This window comes from Channa argus, chromosome 14 (assembly GCF_033026475.1).
Source record: "Channa argus isolate prfri chromosome 14, Channa argus male v1.0, whole genome shotgun sequence".
In the NCBI taxonomy this organism is placed as follows: domain Eukaryota; kingdom Metazoa; phylum Chordata; class Actinopteri; order Anabantiformes; family Channidae; genus Channa; species Channa argus.
Genome location: NC_090210.1, coordinates 26,033,944 through 26,059,653, shown reverse-complemented (window position 1 = coordinate 26,059,653; position 25,710 = coordinate 26,033,944). Strand labels below are relative to the sequence as shown.

Here is a 25,710-nt window from a genome sequence, read left to right as displayed (position 1 = left end):
AAGAGCAGCCTAATGTCAGAGTCAGAGTCGGGACACCAGAAGTCAGCATGTTAGTGAAGCTAGCAGGCTGCAAATAATCCGGTAACTCAGACAATACTTTTTCTGTAGTAAACTGATAAAAAGCTGTTTCTAACTAAGCTAAGTGTCATGCTATGCTTCTTGCTAAAATGAAATTCAGATGCAAAGAAATTTGACCCTCTATATTTTTGGCTAGGGCCCCATCAGACAGTGGACAGTTCACAGACATGTCCACTGTCCATCACTTATGAGTATTTTTTTTAAATGTATCATTACAGTGAACGAGCAGAAATCCGTCAGGCCTCTGGATTTGTTTCACTTTCACTTTGCAGCAGAGAGATAGAGTCAAAGAAACTTGAAGACAGTTACAGAACGTTCTGCTGACAGATTCCCTGTTATGGCGCCATGAGACAGAGAATGCAGGAAACAGCTGCAGCAGTTTGATAAACTTTTGGCTTAGACTTAATACGTTTGTTCACATGCCTAGAATCCATAACCCAAAGGTAACTTATTGAGGTTCACTGTTTAACACCATTTTTATCTGGATCAAAGACAGTTTTGTTTTTATTTTGTTCAAACAGGAAGTCTCGCTGAACAGCCTGGTGAAAGTCAAAGAAAGTTTCCCAAGATGGAATAAAACTCTCTAAGCATGATACATAAAATGTGAATTAATAACATGCAGTATATCAGTTAGAGTGCAGTCGTTCACTTGTAGTGTGTGTGTGTGTGTGTGTGTGTGTGTGTGTGTGTGTCTGCAGTGAGGATCAGCAACATGCTGCTCTTGTCTCCACCGTGTTTCCTCCTGTGCTGGATGCTGCCTGTGGACTCCATGGGGTGAGTGGACCAGGAGAAAATGCACTAATTATCACAAATGTTCATACTGAAGCAGCTTTACACTGATCCTGTTCCACTGCTTTAGCTCACAGATAAGACACATCAGTCTGTATCTTTTAATTATTAGTATTTTTCGAGTGTTTGATGACTAGATATTTTTCACATCTTTCTTTCAGTTGTTCATCCAGACCAGGTTTGTACCAGAGCAACTGAGACAGTAGGAACTATGACTTGCTTGTTGTCTTTTGGATGAATAAACCGTATAAAAGTCAATGTGAAAATGGACATTGGGCTCTTTTACCTGTGTACACTAGTAGTTCCCTTACCACTAGTGCCCCTTTGATTAAAGTTTGCTCTGAGTTTTGACTTTGTGTTTCACTAATGGCCACTACAAAATGTAGCATGCATATCTCTACTGTTCCCACGTTACTAACTTATTGTTTATCACTAAGACTGTCGTCCAAGTGTCCGCCTTAGTCCTAATGTGGACATCAGGGAGAGGTTTGGGCCTGATCAGTGAACTGTGTATGACAACTGCATTTCGGCCCCCATTAGGAAATTCTCCACTTAGACCGGTTTTAAAAACTTATGAACAGTTTCTGTTGTAATGTCTTTTTTCTTTGTTTTCCGTTTAGGTTCCTTTAAGCAGCCCATTACAAAGTGCTGACCCGACTGTCCTTCTGGACATGGCTGAAAAGGCTGTTGATGACATGTACGATGGCTGTAACAAAACAATGCCAGAAAAAGTCAAGAAAGCTTACTTTGAAAAGGAGAACACTGGGATATTTGCTGATGTCTAGAAATCTGCAATAGACTGTGCAAATGCTAATGTATATCATAGAGATCCAGAGGAAGAGGCCCTGACTAAAGACCACATGCAGGCAATTTGTGTTTATACAACATCTGATGATAAAAACTTTTATAAGAAGTTTAATAATCATGTCAGAAATAACAGGAGCATTTATGACACTTCCTTTCAGTTTCACTCTTTACATTTCTGGCTTATGTCTGCTGTTCAAATTCTCAATAATAATACCAAGTGTGTAACAACTTACTGCAGAACAGTTCTGGACTTCACTGGTGAGGTCAATCAAAACATGCGATTTGGTTCCTTTGCCTCCAGCTCTTATGATGCCAAACTCTTTAACTTTGGTAAAAATACCTGCTTTAAAATAACAAACTGTAAAGGAGGTTTCCTGAAACATTATTCAGCTGTTGGAAATAAACAGCAAGAGGTGCTGATCCCTCCGTATCAGATGTTCCACATAACTGATAAAAAGACAGGACCTTATGTCTGATTGTGAGGTTGTGTACATGTTATCCAGCACAGGTGTTAGGAGCTATTTAAACTGCAAAGCTGGTGTTTTTTCAGTTGCTGCATTCTCCATGTCTCTTATTAGGATGTTGGGTTTTGCAGGAGTCAGCATAAACATTGAATGAACATCCTCAACATAAACATGAGTAACAACTATGTTCAACCTCTGCGAGTGATTTGAGATGTTCCTTATCTGCTTTATCCGTGTGAGACAAATATTCGTCTGCTGAAACTTTAGAAAATAAAACTCTATATATTACGGTTATAGTACCCAAAGTAACAACAGTTAGCAGTTTTGCTGCAGTAGTTTTACCATGTGCTGCAAATGTTCAAAAGGTATTTAAATTAAATCCTTAGACTTATACTTATTTTGAAAAGCAGAAATAAAAAAAGCAGCACTCTACACTAAAATGATAACAAAGCCAAAACCTCATCTAAACATATTAGAACCAGATTAAACGGGCATTGCCATTAAAGTTACAATGAAAGGTGCAGTGAGCCCAACAACTGACATAAATACAATCGTCCGATATTAAATGAACAAAACTATATTAAATATATTAGTTGGTTAGTTGGGTCTTGGTGACCACGTGCAATGGGTGAAAACACACACAGCAGCAGATAACACGGAAAGCTTTAGACAACCTATTAGCAGAATTTCCCCCTTTCCCTCATTTACTCATTTTAAAGTCACATGGCTTTACAATAATCTGGTTGTTGATATTTAATTTTATATTTACATAACAGAACATAATGTGCACAAGCAAAGGACAAAGCGAATGCAGAAATAGCAAAATGTGAAGCTGTCAGTAAATGTAACGCACGGTTCACAAATAAAGTCTTAAACTTCTAGTCTGTGTCGGTACAGGTCGGTACAGGTCCTCTCCAATATGGCGGCGGGGTTGACGTGCGTTCCAGCGGTAAAGGCGGGATTTATCCACACTTATGATCCAGGGTGGAGACGATATCACGGAGGAACTCAGAGATCGAGCACCCGAGGTTTCTTGTTTTTGTGCTAAACAGGATCAGACAAACACGTAAGTCCACTTTATTATATTCACAACTAAATCTCCAAGTCGAGAAAGGAAACTAACACAGGATCTACAGATTCTCAGTAACAGGTCAGAAATTACTGCTGTATGAGTGTTGTGTGTACTGTGTTAACGGATAACGTACAAAAACGAACATCGGAGTAAACCTTTGCAGAACACGTCTGTTCTTGTTGGACGTTTTTATCTGCTGAGAATGCTAGAGCATAGAATATCATAGTTATGATATTCTAATCTTTATTCTTCTTCTGATAGGGTGTGTTCTCTAAATTCTTTGTGGCTTAATTACTTCACACCATGAAGAAACACCGTTCAAACCTTAAATCATTTAGCTTATTAAGGACATGTGCTCTTCCGTTCAGCTTCTATAAGACTCCTATGCTTCTCTGGAGCTTTGTCCTATTTCAGCTTTAACTGGTTGGGCACATTTCGGCCTAGAGAGACGATTTAAACTTTCAGAGAATTACAAGACTTTCAGCTATCAGCCTTGTGTTGCCTGATATTTTTAATATCTTCTACAAATTTTACAAATTTATTTTTACTTCTTACACAGTGGAGACACACACGCACGCACACACACACGCACGCACACACACACACACACACACACACACACACACACACAGGAAGCACCTTCAAAATAAAAGCCTTTGTGATACTGCTTGCATTTTCTCTTCGGAAAGTTTTCAACCAGTAGTAAAAAATAAACAAACAAACAAACCAAAAAAAAAAAAAAAAAAACACGAGACGGAGTTAGGATTGTCATCCTGTCAATATCTGTGGTGATTTTAATACATATTTTGTCCAGTGCTAGAAAGGCAATAACTGGAGATGTTCAGCTCTAGGGAATATTAAAGATTCAAGATTCAAACAACTTAATTGATCCCATAGGGAAATTTTGTTGCCTACTTCATGTGAAAAGTAGAAAAGAAAGGAAAAGAACACCCACCAAACAAGACAATAAACAAATATGCAGACCTCATCACTGCTGCAACCACAGAGAAGAACACACTGCTGGATCTCATCTTCATCTCACGACCACAGCAGTGCCAACACTCTGGTGTAATGAAAACCTATTACAGTTCTCATAATCCTGTATACTGTGTATTGTCATTGATAGTGTCATCGATTCAATGAATTTGATTTATTTATTCTGACTGAAACTTGGTTGCAGCAGGAAGAATATGTCAGTTTAAATGAGTCATATTAATGATCATGTTCCTAGAAGCACAGGCCGAGGTGGAGGAGTTGCAGCAATCTTCCATTCTAGCTTATCAATAAACCCTAGACCTGAACATAGTTATAACTCATTTGAGAGTCTTACTCTTAGCCTTTCACACCCAAACTGGAAAACTCAAAAACCACTATTATTATTATTATTCAATTATGGAATTGAAACGGATAATTTTACAGTAGTTCCTCATTATTCTCTTTGGTCTGACCATTTTCTAAAAACATGGATACATATACAGCAGTTAGGGAAAAATTCCACTACAGCCTGTGCTTAAGTGAAAATGCTGTGAACAAATTTAAGGAAACTATTCTTTCATTATTTGCAATAGAGAGTAGTTAATACAATAGCGAGTAGCAACATGAAAGTTAGGAAGCGGCGTTCCACAAATTTAGAAGAATCCCCTTCAGCTTGGAAAAACAGTTTCATAATGAACAAAAAAGCTCTCCGTGATGCCAGAACAGCATATTATTCATCACTAATAGAGGACAATAGGAAAAAAACTCTTTCTCTTTCTGTTCAGCACTGTAGCCAGGCTGACTAAGAGCCATAGTTCTGTTGAGGCTTGTTTTCCCTTAACTCTGACCAGCAATGACTTCATGACTTTCTTTATGAATAAAATTGTAGCTATTAGAGAAAGAATTCACCAGATTCTCCCCCCAAATATTACAGATGGATCTTACAGGAATAATTTGTAGCTTGAGCTCTTCTGCTCTTAGACTTTTTTTCATTTTGAGCTTTCACAGACAACCTATACAATACAATGGTAGAAAGAATTGTCCGTTTTCAGAAAATGTGCTTCTCATTTTGATGAGCTGTATGGTTTTTGTTGAAAATGGCCAAAAGTACAGTGACTTCACATTCTGGAATTTCTTGACACAAAGTACCTCACCGTGTTTGTTGAGTTTACGGTGAAGAAAGTTTTCAGATATGACTTGTTGTTTTTTATTTATTGCACTTTCTGAGGCAAAGGTCTTTTCTGACATGTGTGTATTTAGACAGTGTATCAGGCTGCATGTCTCTCGCCCCCCTCCCAATCTTTCTCCCTCTCTCTCTTATCACTATGGTAACAGAAAATGTCTTGTATTTTGTTTATTCATGTATTGCACTCATAAGTTATGGGAGGGGGCAGGGGATGTACTTACTCAAATTGAAATACCCTCTGGCCCCAGAGATTAAGGGATGTGGTTTTTCAACAATAAAAGCACATGTTAAAATTTCAAAATATAAAGTTAAAAAACCTTCAACTACCAAAGTGTTCAGCTCCTCAAAGACATCTTACATTCATCGTTTTTGTACTTTTTATATAGTATTCAGCTGATTTGACAATTATTAGACACTTCATATATTTTCAAATCATTTTGCTCAAACTCAGCTGATTTTCTACTTTTTAGCATTTTTAAAATAAAAGTTTCAAGTATTTCATCAAAAACAGTTCAGCTTTTTTCAGCTTTGCTTGGAAAATCCTTTCAGTGCTGAAGCATTTAAAGTGCATTGTCTATTTGGAAATTTTTTCGCAAATTCTCGAAAATTATTTTTATAGTTATAAATGTTTTAACCTGCAGTTTCTAAAGTTTACACCTTTTAGGGAAAAACTGAAACTGTTTAGTAAAAGAGCAAGTAGTTGAGAGTTTTATTAAATAGTGTGATAACTATAAATCTATTCAACCCTGACATATGGGTAACATAAATTATACTACATCAAAAGCAGCATGCTTCACTGTTTCCTATGACGTTTTATTGTGAAAATCACAAGCTGCACTTTGACTAATTTTACACAGGTAGAGAAGGTGCGAGAGAAAGTGATGACTTGTTAAACCAGTTCAGCGTACTGGTACAGTGGCAGGGCTGCCTAAATCCACGACTTTTACCTATTTTGTAATTGACACATGGTCTCAAAGTATTAATTAAAAGCAGGTATTAAGAACATTATTCCACGATGGCACATTTAAATAACAGGAATTCATAAATTACTTAATTAGATGGTCAGAAAAATCTGAAAAAGTCTTATTCACTAATAATGTGCTTAACTTGAATGCAGATCATAATAACATTATTGCTTGGCTGAAGATTTTAATGAGAGTTGTGTATGATGGCTCCACCAAAGCCAACAGCTTATTTTGTAGTTGTAGCTAATAGGCTAATGCATAGTGAAGAAGTGGAATAAACCTGCTTATTTGCTGTGCTGCTGTGTTTGATTTTTGGGCGGAAAGTGTCTGACCTAATTCAGCCACTTCTTACCTGACTGTGATTCTATGCACATTTGATTTTCTTTTTCACAGAGTAGGTTCCCCCTGCTCAAAAATATGTTTCCCCTGAACAATAATATCAACTGTAAATATGATTTTTTAGATATCCCTGCAATGATTATGTTTTACCATAAACGTCACATGTACACAACCAAAATGAAAAACGATCGCATTCAAAATCCTACTTAAGTAAAAGTACATCAGTTTTATCAAGAAGATTAAGGATCAGAAGTAAAAGTAGCTGCTGTGTTAACACATCAGTGAACAAATACATAAGTGGCTTTTGTGTAATCTTTTGTTTTTTGCTAAGTGATCTTTACCCTGTTCGTGCTCAAACAAGAAGCCTTGTCCAATGTTTATGAGTGGAACCCTCATACACACTTCCCATATGTTTGGTTTTACAAATTAAAAGCTTTTAGCTTTCAGTTCAATATTGTAAAATCATCCTTTGAGAAGGAACAACAGTGTAGTAAAAGTAATAATACCTCATTACTTGATTACCTGGATTCAATTACTTTTCACCACTGTTAACATAAACATTCTGTGGTTTCCCTGCAGTTTCTGGACATGGATGACTTTGTTTGTAGTACATTAAGAGACTGGGGCCTCGGCGCACACATACAGAGATTTAAAGGTGAAGTATTAACCATGCCTCTTCCCCAATTTTCAATTTGCATACTTTGGCTTTAGTTTAGGTGTAAATGTACATTAATGCTTGTAAACCTTCCTCTGACTTAACTATAATAAAATGTTACTCTGCTTTTTGCTGAAAAAATCCTCCAGATGACATCACCCAATTTTTCATCATTAGGAATTCAGATGATGTCATCTGGGGGAGTTCTGGAGAAGCAGGTTGACCATGATTACAAACTTCATAGTGTTAGCAACAAGTTGATCTGAACAAAAGGTTCCTTTGAATTGAAGTGGAGAGATCTTTTGATATGGGGAGTTAAAAGAAAGTTCAGTGGCATTTATGTACATGTACTAGCCACACTACAACCAAAAGAAGCAAGTTTGAAGGCGTCTTTCAATGTTGCTGTACTGTTGATGGTTGATATGTTTGATGTGTGATTTGCTAGTTTCTGTCTGTGTTAATAGTGTGTAAAGGCTCTCTTTATAAAGTCCTTGCACATGAGATTAAACTCGAGAGCAATGGCTTATGTGTAACCACTGTGTCTCACTGCTTGTGTGTATTTCTAAATGACGTATGACTTAGTGAATATTGTTTAATTACAGATGAAGGCATCAGTGAGAGAAGTTTTAAGGTCCTCAATGATGCCGACATTGACACACTGTTTCCAACAGTGGGACCAAGGTCCATATTCAGGGAAGAATACCAACAATTTAAGGTGACATTCCTCAATGTGAAAACACTTCACACATATGTTCTGAGTTTTCCCCTGTGGAGATTCTACGAGATAAAACATTGTATTGACTCATATTCTCACTTACTGTAACTGTTTGAGGGAACACAAAGATTCATACGTTCAATTCAATTCAACTTTATTTATATGGCGCCGATTCACAACAATTGAGGAACCATTTATATACTAAATGATCCACTGCACGCCTGCCTAATGTGTTAATACTTTATTTTATCAGACTAATGCTGACAGCAGGAGCTCGACCTCGACACAAAGTCCACAGGCAGCTGCAGAATCTCAGGTCAGATCAAACTTTATATCATCGTGGCCTCAGTCAAACAAATCCTTGGAGATGGTTTAAACTTCGATTAATGTCATGAGCTCCTCATTTTATCAGCTGCAGGAAGGGTTATGGTTGACCACTAGTATCATGTTGCCTAAACCAGCAGAATCAAAGACGAATCCAGTTTTAGTGAAAACTAATTGTTTACCAGTAACTTCCTGGTTTACACAATGAATGTGTCTTAAGCTTAAGACAAATGTCAGAATATTAATAACTGAATCAGTTCTCCATCGTCAGGCTCAGCCTTCCACCAGCAGCACACCTCAGAAAGGTGAGATGCACAAGAATCATTAGCTTTTTTCAAAGACTTCCTGCTTTACACAAAGACAGTTTTAAACTGGTCTTTGCTTTATCTTCCAAAGGAAGAAGAAAGAGAAAGTTGAATGCTCAGGCAGAGCTGAGCCAAAGTTCATCACCAGCCGGGAAGCAGCGCTGTGACACACAGTCAGGTACTGACTTACTAAAGCAACGTGATCTATCAGGTTAAACTCTTAACACACTAACATTTTCCTTCAAAATTTATTTTTCTTTTTTGTAACTAGACCTGGGATTGTCACTAATCATCTCTACTTACACACAGTTTCAGTTTGACTGAACATTTCCAAGTATTTTGAGCTGCTAGTTTGCACCTTTTATTCTAACAGAAGTCATTCTGCGAGATGTGAAAAAAATAATGGAACACGTTGAAGCCCGACTAGAAGAACAACACCAGACCAAAGTCAGTAAGTTTCTGATGTAAGTATTCCACATGAGTACATTTACACTTGACATTTGTCATTTGGCAGATGCTTTTATCCAAAGCGGGCTACAAGGGAAGTACAAAGCAGCAACAAATTTAAGTCAGGGAGAAAATGTTAAAGCAAAGTGGTGTGAGAAAAAATGTTTCTATGGGATGAAGTGCAAGGAAAAAAGGTAGGATTTAATTTGTTGAAGTACCTAGTGAATCTCCTCTTAGAGGGTTTGATTCTAACATTCAAGCTCAGGTCACAGGTTGTCATTTGTCTTTATGATTGATCAGTCTAAAGGGGGCAGGTCTTCCACAACAGGATCTGTTCCTTGTCTCTGAAGTATTTTGTATTTGAGTTTGAGTAAAATGATTTGAAACTAACTTACTCAAATTAATAGACAGCAACTTCCTGCTGCATGAAGCAAAGATTTGACTATCAAAGTGATTATCAGTAATCCAGCTCAGTTTGGTTTGATATGGCGTGAGTATAGACATCGCCTGTTCAACGCAGAAAACGGCTTTGTTTGTTGTTAACACCAGGTTAGAGGCACAGTGACAGCTACAGCCGATCAGAATGTTCCTGTTATAGCAGAGCAAAGCCAAGTAGTGGATTTCTGGAAACAGGTGTTGTGTCCATAACACTGAGCATGAGGATTTTTAGAGCACCATGTGTAAACTTGTGACCATTTTTTATGATGTAGGACAGCAGAATAATTTTAAAAATATGTAAAGGAAGATATTAAAGTCCCAAACCTGGAACCACATTACCAACACTACTCATGTTTAGATGGTAACTCTGTCTATAAAAATATGATGCTAATCAATCTGTCTGATTCTAAAGCTGCACTTTTACTTCACAAGAAAATTCAGTGAATAAGTTTCTATTCAAACACACTAAATCTGTTAGCACCTCTGCTTTTGGCATCAGTCAGAGTTCTGTACTATAAAGGACATCACATAGGGGTCAGCAACCCTTCAGCTCTGAGGATGTTCTCTGCTGCTTTCTGCTGTGCAGAGCTGTGAAGTCTTAACTGAACGCCAGGTGCCATGCCATCGGTGGAGCGGTGGTGCTCTCTAATGGACAAAGTTAAACTCTCCAAAGTGATAATAAAACTGCACAGTTTTATTATCTGCAGTAATTAGTATTAGTATTAGTATTAGTCTGCAGTAAAACTGCAGAGTTCTAGTTTTGGCTTTCCACTGCCCCCAGTTCTTGTTACTTAACATCTTTTATACAAAAACATTTTAATTCATCTAGGTTTTTAGTTGATTTCTGGTTCTGTACTAACCAACATTTACACTGAACAGGAAGAAAATCACAGACCTGGACACAGACAAGAAAGAGCTGGTTGGTGTCTTTGGTGCAACTGGAGCAGGAAAGAGCTCTTTGATAAATGCCATCATCGGAGAGAAGGATCTTTTGCCCTCTGGAAATATCAGAGCCTGTACTGCTGTGATGATCAAAGTGGAGGCTAACATGGATGGGACAAACTACGAGGCAGATATTGAGTTCATCACTGAAGAGGTAAAATGAGATGAACATGTATTTAAATGGTGTTAGGTAAAAATGTTTAGTCTATCTATGAATACTGCAGTGTTTCACAGAATTTGTTTATCAAATACACTTTTAGCACGCAAGATCTATTGCACTATAAACACTGCAGGTCCTGATTTTGATTTTGATTTATTGCCATGATACGAACATTTTCACTGGTAGATTGTGAATGTGCTGTGAGATCAGCTGGTGGTTTTACTAGAGAAGAGGTCTCACTGTTTAGAGCTTTTTGACCTCACTCAGACCCTCAGTCCACTCCGATTGTTCAGAGGTGTCAGAGTGATACCTCTGACCTCATATAGATGATCTTTGGCTACAGATACCGCTGTTTTCCACTCAATGTGCAGAGAGCATAGACACACCAATAACATCAGGTTTCATTTTCCTGTCATCAGGACAAATAATGGAAAATAAACAGTATGGTAAAGGAGCAACAGAGCATGTGGAAACTGTCCTGTAGTTAAGCAATTGTTGATGGTGTTCTCTGGAGCTAAAAAAATGTGTGGCCAAATATTTTTAATTGTGTTGGGAAACACTGCACCAAACAGTTGGGCAGTTACCATGTGGTAATATTGCATCTTCATGTCATTAGATGCTTAATTTCACTTAAAATTGGTTTAATGTTTTGATTATGTTTTAGGAATGGAAAGACGACTTGTGGTTCATGTATAACTTCGTCAAGGAAAATGCAAATCAGGAAAACAAGGAAAAAGATGATGATTATTGTGACTTCAAGAACAAGATGTCAGCAGTTTATGGTGAAGACTGGAAAACGAAAACCCCTGACAAACTCATGAACCAACATCTTTACAAAGATATTCGAGAATGTCTTGAATCAAGGAGGAAGAGTTTCATATATGACTCAGTAAGTTGAATGTTACTCAGTTGTGGAACAATTTTGAATGTATTGTTTGATTTAATGTTGGTAAGAGGGATTTTTAAAAAACCTTTTATTGTCTATTATTATTATTTTTGTGTTACAGGCTCGTGAGCTTTGTAAAAACATCATGAAATTCACTAGAACTGCCTTTAAAATAGCAGAAGAAGAGAGGCGGTACTGGCCACTAGTGAAGTGTGCGACCATCAGGGTGCCAAGCACAGACCTTCTCCAGCAAGTCACACTCGTAGATCTACCTGGTAACGGGGATCGCAACAAGAGCAGAGATCAGATGTGGAAAGAGGTAAAAGTACACTGCTTTGGTTGAAACTGATTGAAAGATCTTGTAATATTTTGTTATTACACAGCACTTAAAGTTATGCTCGGACTGCCCTTCAGCATGTAGGAAACTGCTCCACAGTATGGATTCTGGCAGCCACCAATCGAGCAGCAGATCAGAAAGATGCTTGGGAGATCTTGGAGAGTGCTTGTGGCCTGATGGGAAACGGTGGCGAGTGTCAGCAGATTCACTTTATCTGCACCATGTCTGATTGTCTGAAAGATTCATATGAATGGTAAGTTTAAAATATATTGTCCAATTATTAGACAGCTGATTCCTTAACACACAAGCCCAAAAAAAACTGCACCTTTTCCCTTTCGACTCTCCGTCGAAAAGAAAAAAGCATTATTCAGCAGCACCAGCACAGGGAAAAGGAGCTTTGTAGAATCTGTTATGATCTTCAGTAGTGTGTCACCTGATTTTTTTCCTCAGTATTGTTCTTTGCTGGTGTTGATATTGTGACAGATTAGCAAAGAAATCTTTATTGTTGATGACTGGATTCTGCCAATATGTACTCGTTTTCTTATAGTTCAGTAGCTGAGGCCCGTGAGGCCATAAAGGAGGAAATTAAAAAGGAGTTTAGTGAACTACAAAATATAAATGTGAGTTTTGATAATTTACCCTACATTTATTACAAGCAGTTTTTACATGTTTTACAACATTTACAACTCATCCTCTTTTTTCAGAGACACTTCAGTGAAGATTGTTTCAAAGTGTTCATAGTGAGTTCTGATGAGTTCCTGAATGAAGCACATTCAAAGTCAAATGAGAATGGTGGGAAAAACCTCCACGCTTTGTTTAAATTAAAAAAATTCTTAATTCAATTTAGCCAATTACTAAATTATGAAATCTAAAAACTTGTCCTTTTTTCTCAGAAATACCTGAACTTAAGAAAATTCTGGAAAACCTCAATGACCGTCACTCCAGGGCCTTAAACTATGTCTCTGGAGCTCATGGGATTCTCTCTCTGATACAAGGAGCCAATAGCAGGACAGGGGTAAGATCTAGTTATTCAATCAAGTGTGCAGCTTTGATTTTAACCAAGTGTGATGTCACAGATATGTAAGTTAGCCTAAGGTAACTTTAATTATTACCGTTCTGTTACTTTATTGACCTTGTTACTACGAGGATACTACCTGGTATCTCAGTGCTAGAGCATTGGGTTGGGATGCGGGTTCAAATCCCACCCCACCAGGTGTTAATTACACAATAGGTGAAAGTTATGGGAAAAACTCTTCAACGTGCTGAACACGTTCCAATGTGGCCACCCTTGGAGGGAAAGACCGAAAGCTGTTTATTATATACTATGCTAAACCTAGATATGACTGCTAAATTACCTTATTGTGTCTCAAATAATACCCCATTTTTTTAATTTATTTTTGTCCTTTTGGCTTATCCCGTATGTTCAGGGTCACCACAGCAGATGATTTTGTCCGCATGTTGATTTGGAACAGTTTTTATGCTGGATGCCCTTCCTGACACAACCCTCCCCAATTTCTAGCGGGCTTGGGACTGGCCGTGCCTGGCTGGGGATGGGGAAATGGGCTGTGACATGTAACCTTGACATGTGTTTGGGAAGAGCGTGGCACGAACCTCTGACCCAATGGCCACTCTACCAAATGCTCCCTAAAATATTACCCCATTATTCCCCTGCTATTATTAAGTGCTACTGTTTTAACTGACACTTGACCTCTGAGTTGGGGTCTGCAGTTGGACCCTCCTCACAGCCTTAGGGTCATCTTTATCCAAAAACCTGAACTGGACCTTGATATTTGGAAACAGTGTAGTTTAGTTAAGCACTGCATTGTATGTTGCTGGGCTGCTCGTTTCTTAGTGCCACAATTTGTGGTTCTGCTTTGATTTAAAATCAGAGATGACATGAACTTGGTTTGTATGTAATTTTTTTTTTACCCCCTCTGATTGTGCATATTGTTTTTAATGCTGTAATTTACTTTGGATGTTTTGTGTTTGGTTTCAGGCTTCCAAAAAGCATGTCTGCAGAGTCCTTGAAGAAAACCTCAGATGTGAACTTGGTAAAATCCAAAAATCGATGGATGAGGCTTCTGAAGCGTTTGAAAAATGTCTTAGAGAGGGGGTTGAGAATTCAAAAATTTCTTGTGACAAAGACTTGGAGTTGTTTTTAAAACCTGTAAGTATTTTAATAATAACCATATCCAAAGATGTTGTTTTGTACTTCGTGTTAATATGTTAATCATACCAAAATAATTTTTCTCGTTTGTGTTTCAGACAGATGATGGTCGTGGTTTTCACAAGATATTAAAATCTGTAGTTAAGAACAATGGCATCTACCAACCAAAAAAAAGCAGCGAAATGAACCTGAATGTGACGTTAGCTTCACCTCTGATGAAAAGCATTGATAAGGAATTTTTGAAGACCTTCCCGTAAGATGAAGTATAAAGTAGAAACAGTATATACAGTATACAGTTCCTTCCAAACAAACTGGAACAGGCTAATTCATTAGTTTTTGCTGTACACTGAAACCATTTGGGTTTATAATCAAAAGATGGATAATAGTCAAGCTTTTATTTGATGGTATTTAGAGCTTGCTACATTAAACAACATAGAAGGTATCACTTTAGTTTTAGATCACCCAATTTTTTTCATGAGCAAAAGTATAGGGACGTGTGACTAACAGGTGTTTCTTGTTATCCAGATGTGTACTGTGAGATTGATTGTTCAAAAAATCAATAGTTCTCCCTACTCCTGTTTCTAGCTCTTTTTTTTAAAAAAAGGGCAAATCAACATTAAAAGCAGATGGGAGAAAATCAGCCATTTTGAATCTGAGGAACGAGGAAAACCAATCAGACAAACTGGACAAACATAGAATAGAAAGAAAACATTGCTTCACTGAGCAACATCTAAAGAACAGGCCAGCAACGGAAACAACAACAGCTGATGCCAGAAACATTGTGAGAGCTGTGAAAAAAACCCAGTGGCATCAGCAACAACCTCCACAGCAGAGCCGAAGGTTTCACAATCCACCACTTGAAGAAAACTTACTGAAGGAAAGACCAAAGTGTGGAGGAAGAAAGAATTTGCTTATGATCCAAAACACCCAAGCTCATCTGTGAAGCCCAGTGTATGTGGTATCATGGTTTGGGCTGCATGGCTGCTTCTGGAACAGGTTCACTGATCATTAGTGACTCATGATGGCAGCAACTTGATTCCTTTAGTTCAATCAAAGATAAATATGAGATTGAACTCAAATGTCTTCAGTGTATATGAAATATGAATAGCCTTGTTACTCCAATACTTTTTGAAATGTTTATAAAATGCAAACCTGTACAATTAACAGTAAGCTGCTTTTTATCATTTTTCAGAAACAAAGGGGAGCGTAAACCGTTCAACGGGGCCATCAACAAGTTTTCACTTTACACTGAGAAACTGATTCAAAAGTTCAAAGATGTGGAACTGCAACTGACCTTTCTCCAGACAGAGGTAAAAGATGACAGTAGTATCATCCTTCTATTACTCCATCATCAAACTGTCCAGGTCATTAGGTAACCACATACTGCACCTTTCTTTGAATGTTGTTTCATTTAAACCTCTGAAAAAGCTTTTTTTCTAGTGTACTGTATTTGGGTCTGACTAGTACAGATTACAAGATAATGATGATGCAGAGCATGTAGGGCAACAGTATCTCTGTTTTGGACTGAAAAAATATGTCCACCACCACCACCACCCTTTAAACTGCACTATGAAACATGGATAAGGTACCATTCTTATCAAGGCTAACTGCATTCACTAGACCTACCACCACAGTGTAATTTCTTTAACTATCAAGCATCTGAAATGGCTACCAGCCTACACTATCAAATCTAACCAGAAGTAGTACCACAGCATCATACTGCTGTCATACACTATGTGTATGATGACAGCATCTGACTGGGACCCAATCTGCCTCGACATGTTGGGGCAACAAGAAGTAAAAGACAAAACATTGGTCAGGTTGGTAGGACCAATGACTGCACATTGGAAACACAGCTCCAAAGCTGTGGATACTTGTACTACCTCACAGCAGTACTGGAGGCCAAAGCTAGGTCATTTAAAGTAACTACATTGTTAGACAGCATATTTCTGAGATTTTTAGGCCCAGACACCAGAACTTCAGTTTTGTCTGAATTTAGAAGCAGGAAATTATAGGACATAAAGGCATTTTTGAAGTTTGACTAATTTTTTTGTTTCATCTGGTTTCATAGATAAATATAGCTGGATGTCATCTCCATTGCAGTGGAAATTTATGCAGAAAACTCATTAAACTAGTGGTTTAAAAAACAAACAACTGAAGAATCAGGATCAAGGAAACAGGTTTTTTGTTGTTTTGTTTTTGTGTTTATTTTTTAAATCAAACTGGATAAATCAAGGGAAATGCACAACTGGGGAAATTTTTTTTTATATTTCTTTAAAAAAAGAAAAGAGCTCCAAAATAAAATAGAAGAAATTTAAACCAAAATGAAATCCACAGATAATTAAGTTAATAGAAATCCTGTTTATTGGAATACAGTCTAATTAAAAAATCCAAATAATCAGGACACCATGTCATTGGAGAAGATAATGATGAGACAGCAGCTTCCAGTCTTGCAGCAATTCCAGTCTTGTAACCACAGCGTCTTTCCCCTTACTAGCAGGCATCATAATGGCCATGACCCTCTGAGGCACCATCAAAAACAAACGCACTTAGCAGTACTGATTACTAATGTCTCTTATTACTGGTGCTATTACTAGGTGCATCAGCTTTTTCGTGAAAATTTGTAAAAAAAACAAACAAAAAACAAAAGGAGTAGTTTGGATATCAGTCTGTTATATATACAGTATCTGGCTCTACTGTTCTCTAATAAAAGTACAACCAATGACCTGAGTCTGTCCTGTCCAATACCCCTCGTTAATTAGGACTTTATCAAACTGAGACCCAGTTTCACTACAGACAATTTACTTCACTTTACTTTTATTATTAGGAACACATACACAGTCCAGGACAACACAAACAACTAAATATCACCTGCACACAAAAAAAAAACAACAGCAGAAAAAGATATTTTTTATCACCTATTTACATATAGGCTAAAATGTCAGAACCTGCCTGGTTCTTGGTGAAGAAGAGCTTTGTGTGGTGTTAGTCAGTGTTAAAATTATGCTGTTTACAGAGTCTAATAACCTACGCATACATCTGTACATGAGATTCCACAATACAGAATAGCAGATAGTCACACCAACACTAACAAATATTTGACTTCCACTCCTCCACCGTGGCACCAGAAGCCGATGGAAGTCCCATCATTACATGCCACATTAAGTTTCTGCATACTGCTCTTTCTAAATCACCACTGCATATATATCCCTGTCATCAGACAAATCATCAGTGATATAATGCCCTAAATATTTTATCTCGTTACATACTTTTAGGGAAGTACCAGACAGTAAATTATAGTTTTCTATCATCCTACCCGACAGTTATGAAGTCACTCTCCTTTGCATTATATTTAATGTCAAAATCCGAGCCATATTCAGAGCAAACCCTTAGTAACTGGCAATGACAAGCACTATATGGACAAAAACAAATTCACCAAATCGTCTGCATATATCAGATGGTTCATAATAGAGTCCCCGGCTGTAGCTCAGTAGGTCACAGTGTCAGTGGTTCCATTCCTGAAGCTATGAAGACATGATGACACTAAAACCCAGGTTGCTCCCAGTAGGTCAGGTGAGCACCCTGCATTTCACCCACCGCCATCGGTGTGAGTGTTTGTGAATGAGAAACAACATTGTAAATTTGGATAACAGTGCCGTATAAGCAGCCATTTTAACCCTGTTACTGTCATCACTGTGGATAGGTGGAAATAGTGTGGAATACACTGCTATCAAATAAGACATGACCTTGCCTCCGTATTTATCATAACCACAATGTATCATGACTGTTAATCCTCACATCCAATTTTGACTATCATTCTAATCACTGACATCAACCTGTCATCACTGTTCTTTCATTCATTGCCCTACAGACCACAGCTGATATTGTAAAGCTTGTTTATTTATCATTTTATAATTTATCACATTTTCTTTGTTCTTTTTATTGGATGTAGAATTTTTGTGTGTGATTGTTGCTTTGATCATTCTTTTAGAGTAGAGAGAGCAGCTGTAAGGATTTCCCTGCAAAATTAATAAGGTTCTTTGAATATTGAGTAAAAAGTTTAGAATAATATTTTACACATGCTGTAGAATCAGTAAACAGTAAAACAGCTTATTCTGATTCCTTTTATTTTGATTTTATATTTAAAAAATACATGTTATTCCCCTCTAAGGAAGAAAAAATTAAGAAAAAGCTCAATGAAATCATCCGGGATCGCAAGAAGATGATCTACAGAAGTCTGGCAGAGGCAATCGAAAACAATCTGACAGAATGCTATGAAAGTAAAAAAAAGCCTGATATATACGACCTGCCACTATAATAATACACGTTTAGTTTCACTGTGATTATGCTTGACATCAATCTTCTGTTTTATTGCAGAAGCAGCAAAATGTGAAGGAAAGGGTTCACTGGAGGAGATGAGAAACATCCTTAAGACTCATGTATGTAGCTCAAAAAACATCATGTTTGAAGTGGCTAAACAGAAGATGTTGAACAAGCTGCAGGAGCTGAAGGTTTGTCTCATTTTAATATTCATTATCTTTATTCTAGATCATCACATACATGCTTTCTTTATATTCATGTTGAATGTGGATCATTATGCTACTGAAGGCCCTGCACATATACAATTTTATTATTGTTCATTCACAGACACACAACAGGCAGTTGACTGCACATTTAAACAGTTTATTCAAGTCAAAGTGAACACAAAGTTTGGCTGTTTGAATGCTGAGAATAACGTTCTGATGTTGAATTATAGGAGGAGATCCTGAAGGAACTGGAGGAAACCCTGAAGGAATCAGTGGAGCTCTCACTAAAGACAGATCATTACTCAATTCCAGGTAAGGACCACAAAAAAAAAAAAAAATATGTTGATTTTGACAATTCCTTAAATGTATAACACTGAAATAAATTATTATTTTATTTCATTATTATTTTTAGATTTTCCAGCTGAGCTAAAGAAGGTGAAGACTTTCTGTGACAAACTGAAAAAATGTCCCTAATTGGGTAAAAGGTTTATCTATTAAGATGTTCTTCATTATAATAAATGACCACAGTGACACAGGTAGCATGAGGTGTTCACAGGTTTTAGTTAAACTTGTGATCCAATAGGGTTTAGCATTGTGAGCACTTGTCTTCAGGTCAGTGAGACAAACACTGACTGTCTTCTCTGTTGGATGTTTCAGGTTTCCTGAAGAGCTGCAAACTGAACTGATCTGATACTTAACCGCCCTGCAGACCCGAAGCCTCTGGATTTAATTTTTCCAAGTTATTTTCTCAGAATGTTGTTTTCATATTTTCTATTTTAACTTTGTGTGAATTACATGTAGAGGGATTTTAGATTTATTGATTCTAGGTAAGAAGCATAAGAGTTTGATTTATATTATGGTGGACATGGCAGAGGGCACTAGGGCACTAGGCCACTACGACACCCAAGTTTTTGAACAGCATTTAACGTTTTTTCCTTTTCATAAATATAATTTCAAGTTTTTTTCATGGATGATTTTAGGGGTTTAGTGTTGCTTGATTTGGGCTGGAGTGCTGCTGTAAATTAAAGCTTAAACATTGATTACAGTGCATACACTCAGCCACTTTATCATTTGCACCTGTTTAACTGCTCGTTGATGCTCTTTAATAACTTATCAGCCAATCACATGGCAAAACCTCAGTGCATTTAGGCTTGGTCAAGATTATCTGCTGAGTTTCAAACTGAGTATCAGAATGGGGAAGAATAGTGATTCAGGTGACTTTGAATGTGCCAGATGGACCAGTCTGAGTGTTTCAGAACCTGCTGATCTACTGGCATTTTAACACATAACCATCACTAGGGTTCACAGAGAATGGTCTGAAACAGAGAAAATATCCAGTGCTTAAATTTACAAGGGCTCACCAAGATTGGACAATAGAAGGTTGGAAAAATGTTGCCTGCTCTGATGACTCTTGATTTCTGCTGCAACATTCAGATGGTAGAGTCAGGATTTGGCTTAACCAACATTAAAGCATGGATCCATCCTGCCTTGTATCAATAGTTTAAGCTGATATTGGTGGTTTTGTGGTGTGGGGGATATTGTCCTGACACACTTTGGGCCCCTTAGTACCCACTGGGCATCATTTAAATGTCACAGCCTACCCTATTGTTGCAGACCATGCTACACCCAGCAGGATAATGCACAAAGCTGAAATCATCTCAAACTGACACTAATGGCCTCTACGTCACCAGATCTCAGTCCAACAGAGCATCTTTGAGATGTGGTGGAACTGGAGATTCCCATTATTGATGTGGAGCTATGAAATCTGCAACTTCGGGATGGTAGCATGTTAATAGGGACCAAAATCTCTAAAGGAATTAATCTATGCCACAAAGAATTACAGCAGTTATGAAAGCAAAAATGGTTCCAAACCACTACTAGCACAGCGTACTTAAAGTAAATAAAGTGGCCAGAGAGTGTACTGTAGTTTAGATTTGGTAAATGCTCTGCTTATATAGTCATTTTATCCAATGAGCTTTACAATGTTTCTATTCACCCTAACACAATAATGATGCCATTTAAGCTGCTAACCTGAGGGGCAACTTGGTGACAACAAAGTTTCTTGCCCAAGTACACTTTGACTCATAGCCAGGAGTGACCAGGAGTGGAACCACTGATCACTGACTCAGTTGGTAAGGCAGTCGTTTTTATGGCAAAAGTGTGGTTTCTATCTGTTCATACATGAGAAATACAAATGAAATAAAAAATGATTTACCTATTTTGTTTTTTACTGTATATGTTTTAAGGCTTTTGTCAAGGTAACCACCACTGATTCTAAATGCAAACATGTATTTGAATGTACTGTCCCATAATTTTCAATAAAGTTTACTTAAGAGTGAAAGTGCCACATGTAGCTTTGTACACATTCTCAAGGACTCTTGGATTCACAGACTGTTTAGGTAAATCTGTCAAATCAGTAGAATTTCTTTGTTTAAACAGTAATTTTACTCCTAACAAAGAAAATAGGTTGTGGAGAACATTAAATCACAACTGTGTTTTTGTTTTCAGAATTCTGAGATACAGAGCACAGTGATACTTTAATGTTTCTTCTCCCCACATTGTCCCTTGCCCCTGTTTTAACTACTAGTATTTGAATGTTGTTATAACTCACATTTATATATGCTGCTATGCTGCCTTTTGGAATTTTATTTTCCTGGAAGGCAAGGGATAAATAAAGTTCTCTTCTACTCTATTCTACTCTTCTCCTGTATCTTTCTGGCTCCACCCCTCTCTGACTAACTTAGTCATCATGGTGACGTTCCCTCCCCCACACAATGATTCCATCAGAGCATTTGTGAAACCTGAGCAAGCGTGGCGGCTCGTGGTCACCTGAGCTGAACTGCTCCTGAATTTTTGATGGAGGCTGTCAGAGATCCTCTCTGCCACAGGTCCAACACCTGGATAGGTAGCTGCACCAGAATCTGAGGCGTCAACATACAGGTAACGGCTCCTTCTTTAAACTAATTTTTAAGCCCAAATTTCCTTTTCCCAGGTGGACATATGTTACCCACCTACCTGTATGACATCATCATATATATCGTGTCTTACCTTTGTTCAGTGAAAACCACGTATCTCTGAAGACTCTTCAAACCATTTTATCATCTGTGAATCAGCAGGTTCAGTGGGTTTTTCCATCAGAAGGAGGGTATTGGTTATTTACTTCATATTAACTTTTCTGACAGCTTTTCTAAAGAAGCATGTGCGGTAACAGTGTATGTATGGATCATATTTACTGTTTACTTATTAGTTCTCACTTGTCTGATGTTATTTATATTTATTTTATTTATTTATGTTTCCCTATAACGTTCTCATGGATCTAAAGCTGATTCCATTGTATTAGAATAATGCAGTGACACAGTAAATTGTTCCACTTTAGATTCTACATTCTGCAGTTGGACAGGTTTCAGGTCTTTAATAGAAGTTCAGTTAGTAAAGGCAGTCATCCACAGGGTCAGTGGTTCCCCGGTCCCGGCTATATGTCTAAGTGTCTCTGAACAACACACTGAACCCCTAACAGCCTATTCCCATCCCCAGCTGTGCAGTGTCGGTCCAAGCCTGGTAGAAATATAGATGGGTTGCGTCAGGAAGGGCATTCAGTGTAAAAACTGTGCCAAATCAACATGCGGACAATGATTTGCTGTGGCGACTCTAAACTCACGGGATAAGCTGAAAGAACAAAAAATAAATAAATAAAGTTATGTGGGCTTGAATGAAACATGTATTGGTGTCTGAGTGACTGTGTTCAGAACACTCTCAATGTCTCAGTGTTTTGGCCAAGTCTGGATCAGTAACCTGAAGGTGAGATAATGTCATTAATCAGAAAGTAGTCAGAAAATGTAACCACTGAGACACTGTACTTTATCTACTTTGTCATGTTGTTGACCAAGTCCTGTAAAGACACTGGGAATCTAGTCAATTAGCTCCTTAAACACAAGAACAAGAGCTGACAATTGTAGTGTTATTGTGCATCCCTGGGCTGGCGACAGCTACCATTTATTGTCAATGGGAAACACCAACATAGTTGCTCAGTGCAGCCCACTGTATGGGACAGAGGCGTCAGAACCCAACAACAAATCAAGTTAAGCAAAGCTCGGCTCAATGCATATGCACTGTGATCGGGTATAGTGACAGCCAGGCAGGAACCAACCAGAAACAACTTTATTCTAATTGAAACTGAAGGGGATTGAGAGATTGAGGTCCCCAATTGGACTTAAACAAGGGATGCTGCAGGTAAGTGGCAAGTGCCAAAATCCTGTGGCTATCAGGGCACTCTGCAATGTGAATTAATTTAAAATAAAACAGAGGGAAAGTTAGTCACCATGATGTCAGTTTCCTGATGCTTTAACACTTGTGTTGACCCCATTATGGGACATGAGTCAGCGGTCTTGTAAAAACAAATCATGAACATTGTTTATGGTTTACTCTGTAAAGGTAATAAAAATGTTATACTTTGTGCCAACAGCTCCCATAAACAAGGCCTTGGGGGCTGTTTGTTATGCAGTTTGAATGAATGTTTGAGGCTGAGACGTCCTGTTTTACATTGTCCACCTGCGACAGGTGATGGTGTCAGGATGTCTGAGGGGAGGCAGCGAACTTTGTCCACCTCTGGAGAATCTCTGTACCTGATCCTGGGTCTGGAGAAGGGCTGCAGTCATGACGAGATCAAGAAATCCTACAGGTGAGATAAGCTCCGCCAAATCACCTGTGCCAAGTCACAGTCAGCTAACACACTCCTGTCCAATCAGAGCTGATCCATCAGTCTGAGCCGCTTCCACACAGGGGAACATCCAGAGCTTTGTACCACAGTAAGTGACAATTACTGAGAACTGATCCATGTGTCTGGTGACAGGAAGCTGGCCCTGCGGTACCACCCGGACAAGAACCCAGACAACCCGGAGGCAGCGGAGAAGTTCAAGGAGCTAAACAGTGCTCATGCAGTCCTGTCGGACCTCAGCAAGAGGAACATCTATGACTCGTATGGGTCTCTGGGCCTCTATGTGGCCCAGCAGTTTGGAGAGGATAACGTCAACACCTACTTCATGCTGTCCACTTGGTGGGCCAAGGTGAGAGGGATGGGGACTTACACCATTTTTGTGGAACTGAAACTAATCTGTCTCATCTTCTTGTCTTGGGTTCTGTTTGTTCTCTTCCTTTCAGGTTCCTTTGTCTCAGTCTGTTCTTTAGGTCCTCTTGTCTCTTTGATTTCTGTCTTCCTATCAGATTCTGTTTTCATGTCTCTTTCTCTTCCCTCAGGACTTGTGTCTCCTCATATCTCAGTGTTTGTCTGTTGTCCTTTCAGGGTCTATTCCTGCTCTGTGGCGTCCTCACCGGCTGTTACTGCTGCTGTTGTCTCTGCTGCTGCTGTAACTGTTGCTGTGGGAAACTGAAGCCTCCGTCCACAGGGGAGGGCACCGAGCCAGATTACATGTCCCCCAACGACCTGGAGGAGGAGATCCGCAATGAGCCCGACCACGGTGAGATGACAGGAATTCCTCAGCTTTTATTTTGGTGGTTCGCTAGAGTCTTTTTAAATTTGTCTTATTGTCTTCATGTGTGCCTCAAGTCCATCAGAATCCAAACAGATTACATAATAACAGGAATGATCTCAGCATGAAACAAAGTCATTCATTAATAACGATTTAGTTACATTTTTGAGATTATATTGTATGTGGGATTTTTTTAATGGTTCACCTGCCTCAATCAATCAAAAAAATGAACCAGTTATGAACCAGTGGACATGAAAACCCTCAACTTTTATCTCAAAAAGATGTTGACAATAAAAGTACTTAGTTAAAATTAATATTTCAATCTACCTATGTAAAAAATGTATTGTGACACCTTTATATTATTGTAGGATAATAAAGTAGGGCAGCTGTAGCTAAGTAGGTGAGACAGTAGTTCACAGACCACAGGTTCAGGTTTAATTTACCATTAAGAATCCCTTATCACAATTTAGGTGCAATATTACTATTAATTTGTCCCCATGTGTTGAGACTGTTAAAGGAAGTTTTGTTTGTAATTGTGTGTGTGTGTGCAGATGCAGAAACTCCAATCGTCCACCAACCGACAAATGCCAGCGAGAAAACTCAGCTGATCACAGACGGACACCGGAGATACGGAGACACCTACACATGAAGCAGACAATGATTCCATCTAAACACAGACACAACATTCACCAACAGAGACCTGAACATATTGGATCACAGTAGGAGGTCCAGTCCCAGTTCTGAACCAGAAACACACAAAATCTCTTCCACCGTATTTTAGATGTTTGATGTCTGACGTTTAGTGAAACCTACTGTGACCTTTTACTGATTTGGACAAAGTGATGTTTTCATGTGATAAAGATCCATCTTTGTCCATTTGGTTTTATAACAGCTGTGTTATGTCCATGTTTGTATGTTGTATGTCATTCCCTTCACAAACCTTTCCAAAGTTTCTTCAGAACAGAAGCTGAATCTTGTTTCATATCTCATCAACAACTTAATTTTGTCGCCGAACCACATCCACATCATGTTTGATACCAACAGTGTCCATGTTTGATCTGATGTGTCGATCAGGAGCCTGTTTTTAAACTTCACATAAGGTCTGTATCATGTGAACGTGTGGGGGCAAGATTCTGGTTCTTCATAGATCCTTCTAAATGTCAGACTGTTCCTTTAACACAGACAGAACCAGTGTTTAAGTATTTTATTTAAGAAATGCTCTGATTGGTTGGTGATGTCATGATTGAAGAAGAATTTAAACATTTACACACTAATTACAGATAAAGTCATAATTTCATGTTAGATTAATAGCATAACAATGTAACCACGGTAACAAGAATATAAATGTGATGATGTAAATATCGTTGTGGTTTGAATGTTGGTGGTTTTGATTCTATTTGTGAATGAAGTTGAGTTGGAACTGAAAATAAACCTTCGTTATGTGTCACTGTGATTCTACCTGTGGTGTTGCCTGCAGGACCCTGTGTGCAGGTTTTTTAATAAGCACATAAATTAAGAAATTAAGCTCTGTCAGGATGTGGTGGTAAAACATGAAAACATAAAAAAGACTGAGGAAAAATGTCTTAGCGAACCAAGAGTTTAACATTAACAGATTCATTCGTGTTGTGTTGACTTCCTGTTCCTCCT

The 25,710-nt window shown here is 38.2% G+C and overlaps 2 protein-coding genes and 1 pseudogene across 7 annotated transcripts; all 3 read left to right on the top strand.

The window, feature by feature from the left end:
* The first annotated feature begins 497 nt into the window (after positions 1 to 497).
* On the top strand, positions 498 to 2,292 carry LOC137098496 (ecto-ADP-ribosyltransferase 4-like; annotated as a pseudogene).
* Positions 2,293 to 3,045: 753 nt separating this feature from the next.
* LOC137098614 (nuclear GTPase SLIP-GC-like) lies at positions 3,046 to 20,918 on the top strand. 6 transcript variants are annotated; one of them, XM_067475042.1, is made up of 22 exons: positions 3,046 to 3,204; positions 7,255 to 7,330; positions 7,933 to 8,045; positions 8,299 to 8,361; positions 8,641 to 8,674; positions 8,766 to 8,852; positions 9,048 to 9,138; positions 10,439 to 10,655; positions 11,326 to 11,550; positions 11,669 to 11,866; positions 11,962 to 12,137; positions 12,432 to 12,504; positions 12,589 to 12,676; positions 12,778 to 12,899; positions 13,881 to 14,051; positions 14,150 to 14,304; positions 15,244 to 15,361; positions 18,223 to 18,331; positions 18,429 to 18,562; positions 18,808 to 18,889; positions 18,990 to 19,012; positions 19,235 to 20,918. In XM_067475042.1, the coding sequence occupies exons 2-22, from the start codon at positions 7,264 to 7,266 to the stop codon at positions 19,241 to 19,243; spliced, it is 2,355 nt and encodes a 784-aa protein (XP_067331143.1). In that variant the 5' UTR covers positions 3,046 to 3,204; positions 7,255 to 7,263; the 3' UTR covers positions 19,244 to 20,918. The 6 variants fall into 6 exon arrangements, with proteins under 6 accessions (XP_067331143.1, XP_067331139.1, XP_067331141.1 ...); XM_067475038.1 differs by having other exon boundaries at positions 18,990 to 19,055; XM_067475040.1 differs by having other exon boundaries at positions 18,990 to 19,062.
* Positions 20,919 to 21,391: 473 nt separating this feature from the next.
* On the top strand, positions 21,392 to 25,588 carry dnajc5b (DnaJ (Hsp40) homolog, subfamily C, member 5 beta). Its single transcript, XM_067475244.1, has 5 exons — positions 21,392 to 21,517; positions 23,135 to 23,255; positions 23,427 to 23,640; positions 23,877 to 24,051; positions 24,615 to 25,588. Exons 2-5 carry the CDS (start codon positions 23,149 to 23,151, stop codon positions 24,710 to 24,712), a joined length of 594 nt encoding a protein of 197 aa, XP_067331345.1. The 5' UTR covers positions 21,392 to 21,517; positions 23,135 to 23,148; the 3' UTR covers positions 24,713 to 25,588.
* The last annotated feature ends 122 nt before the right edge of the window (positions 25,589 to 25,710 follow it).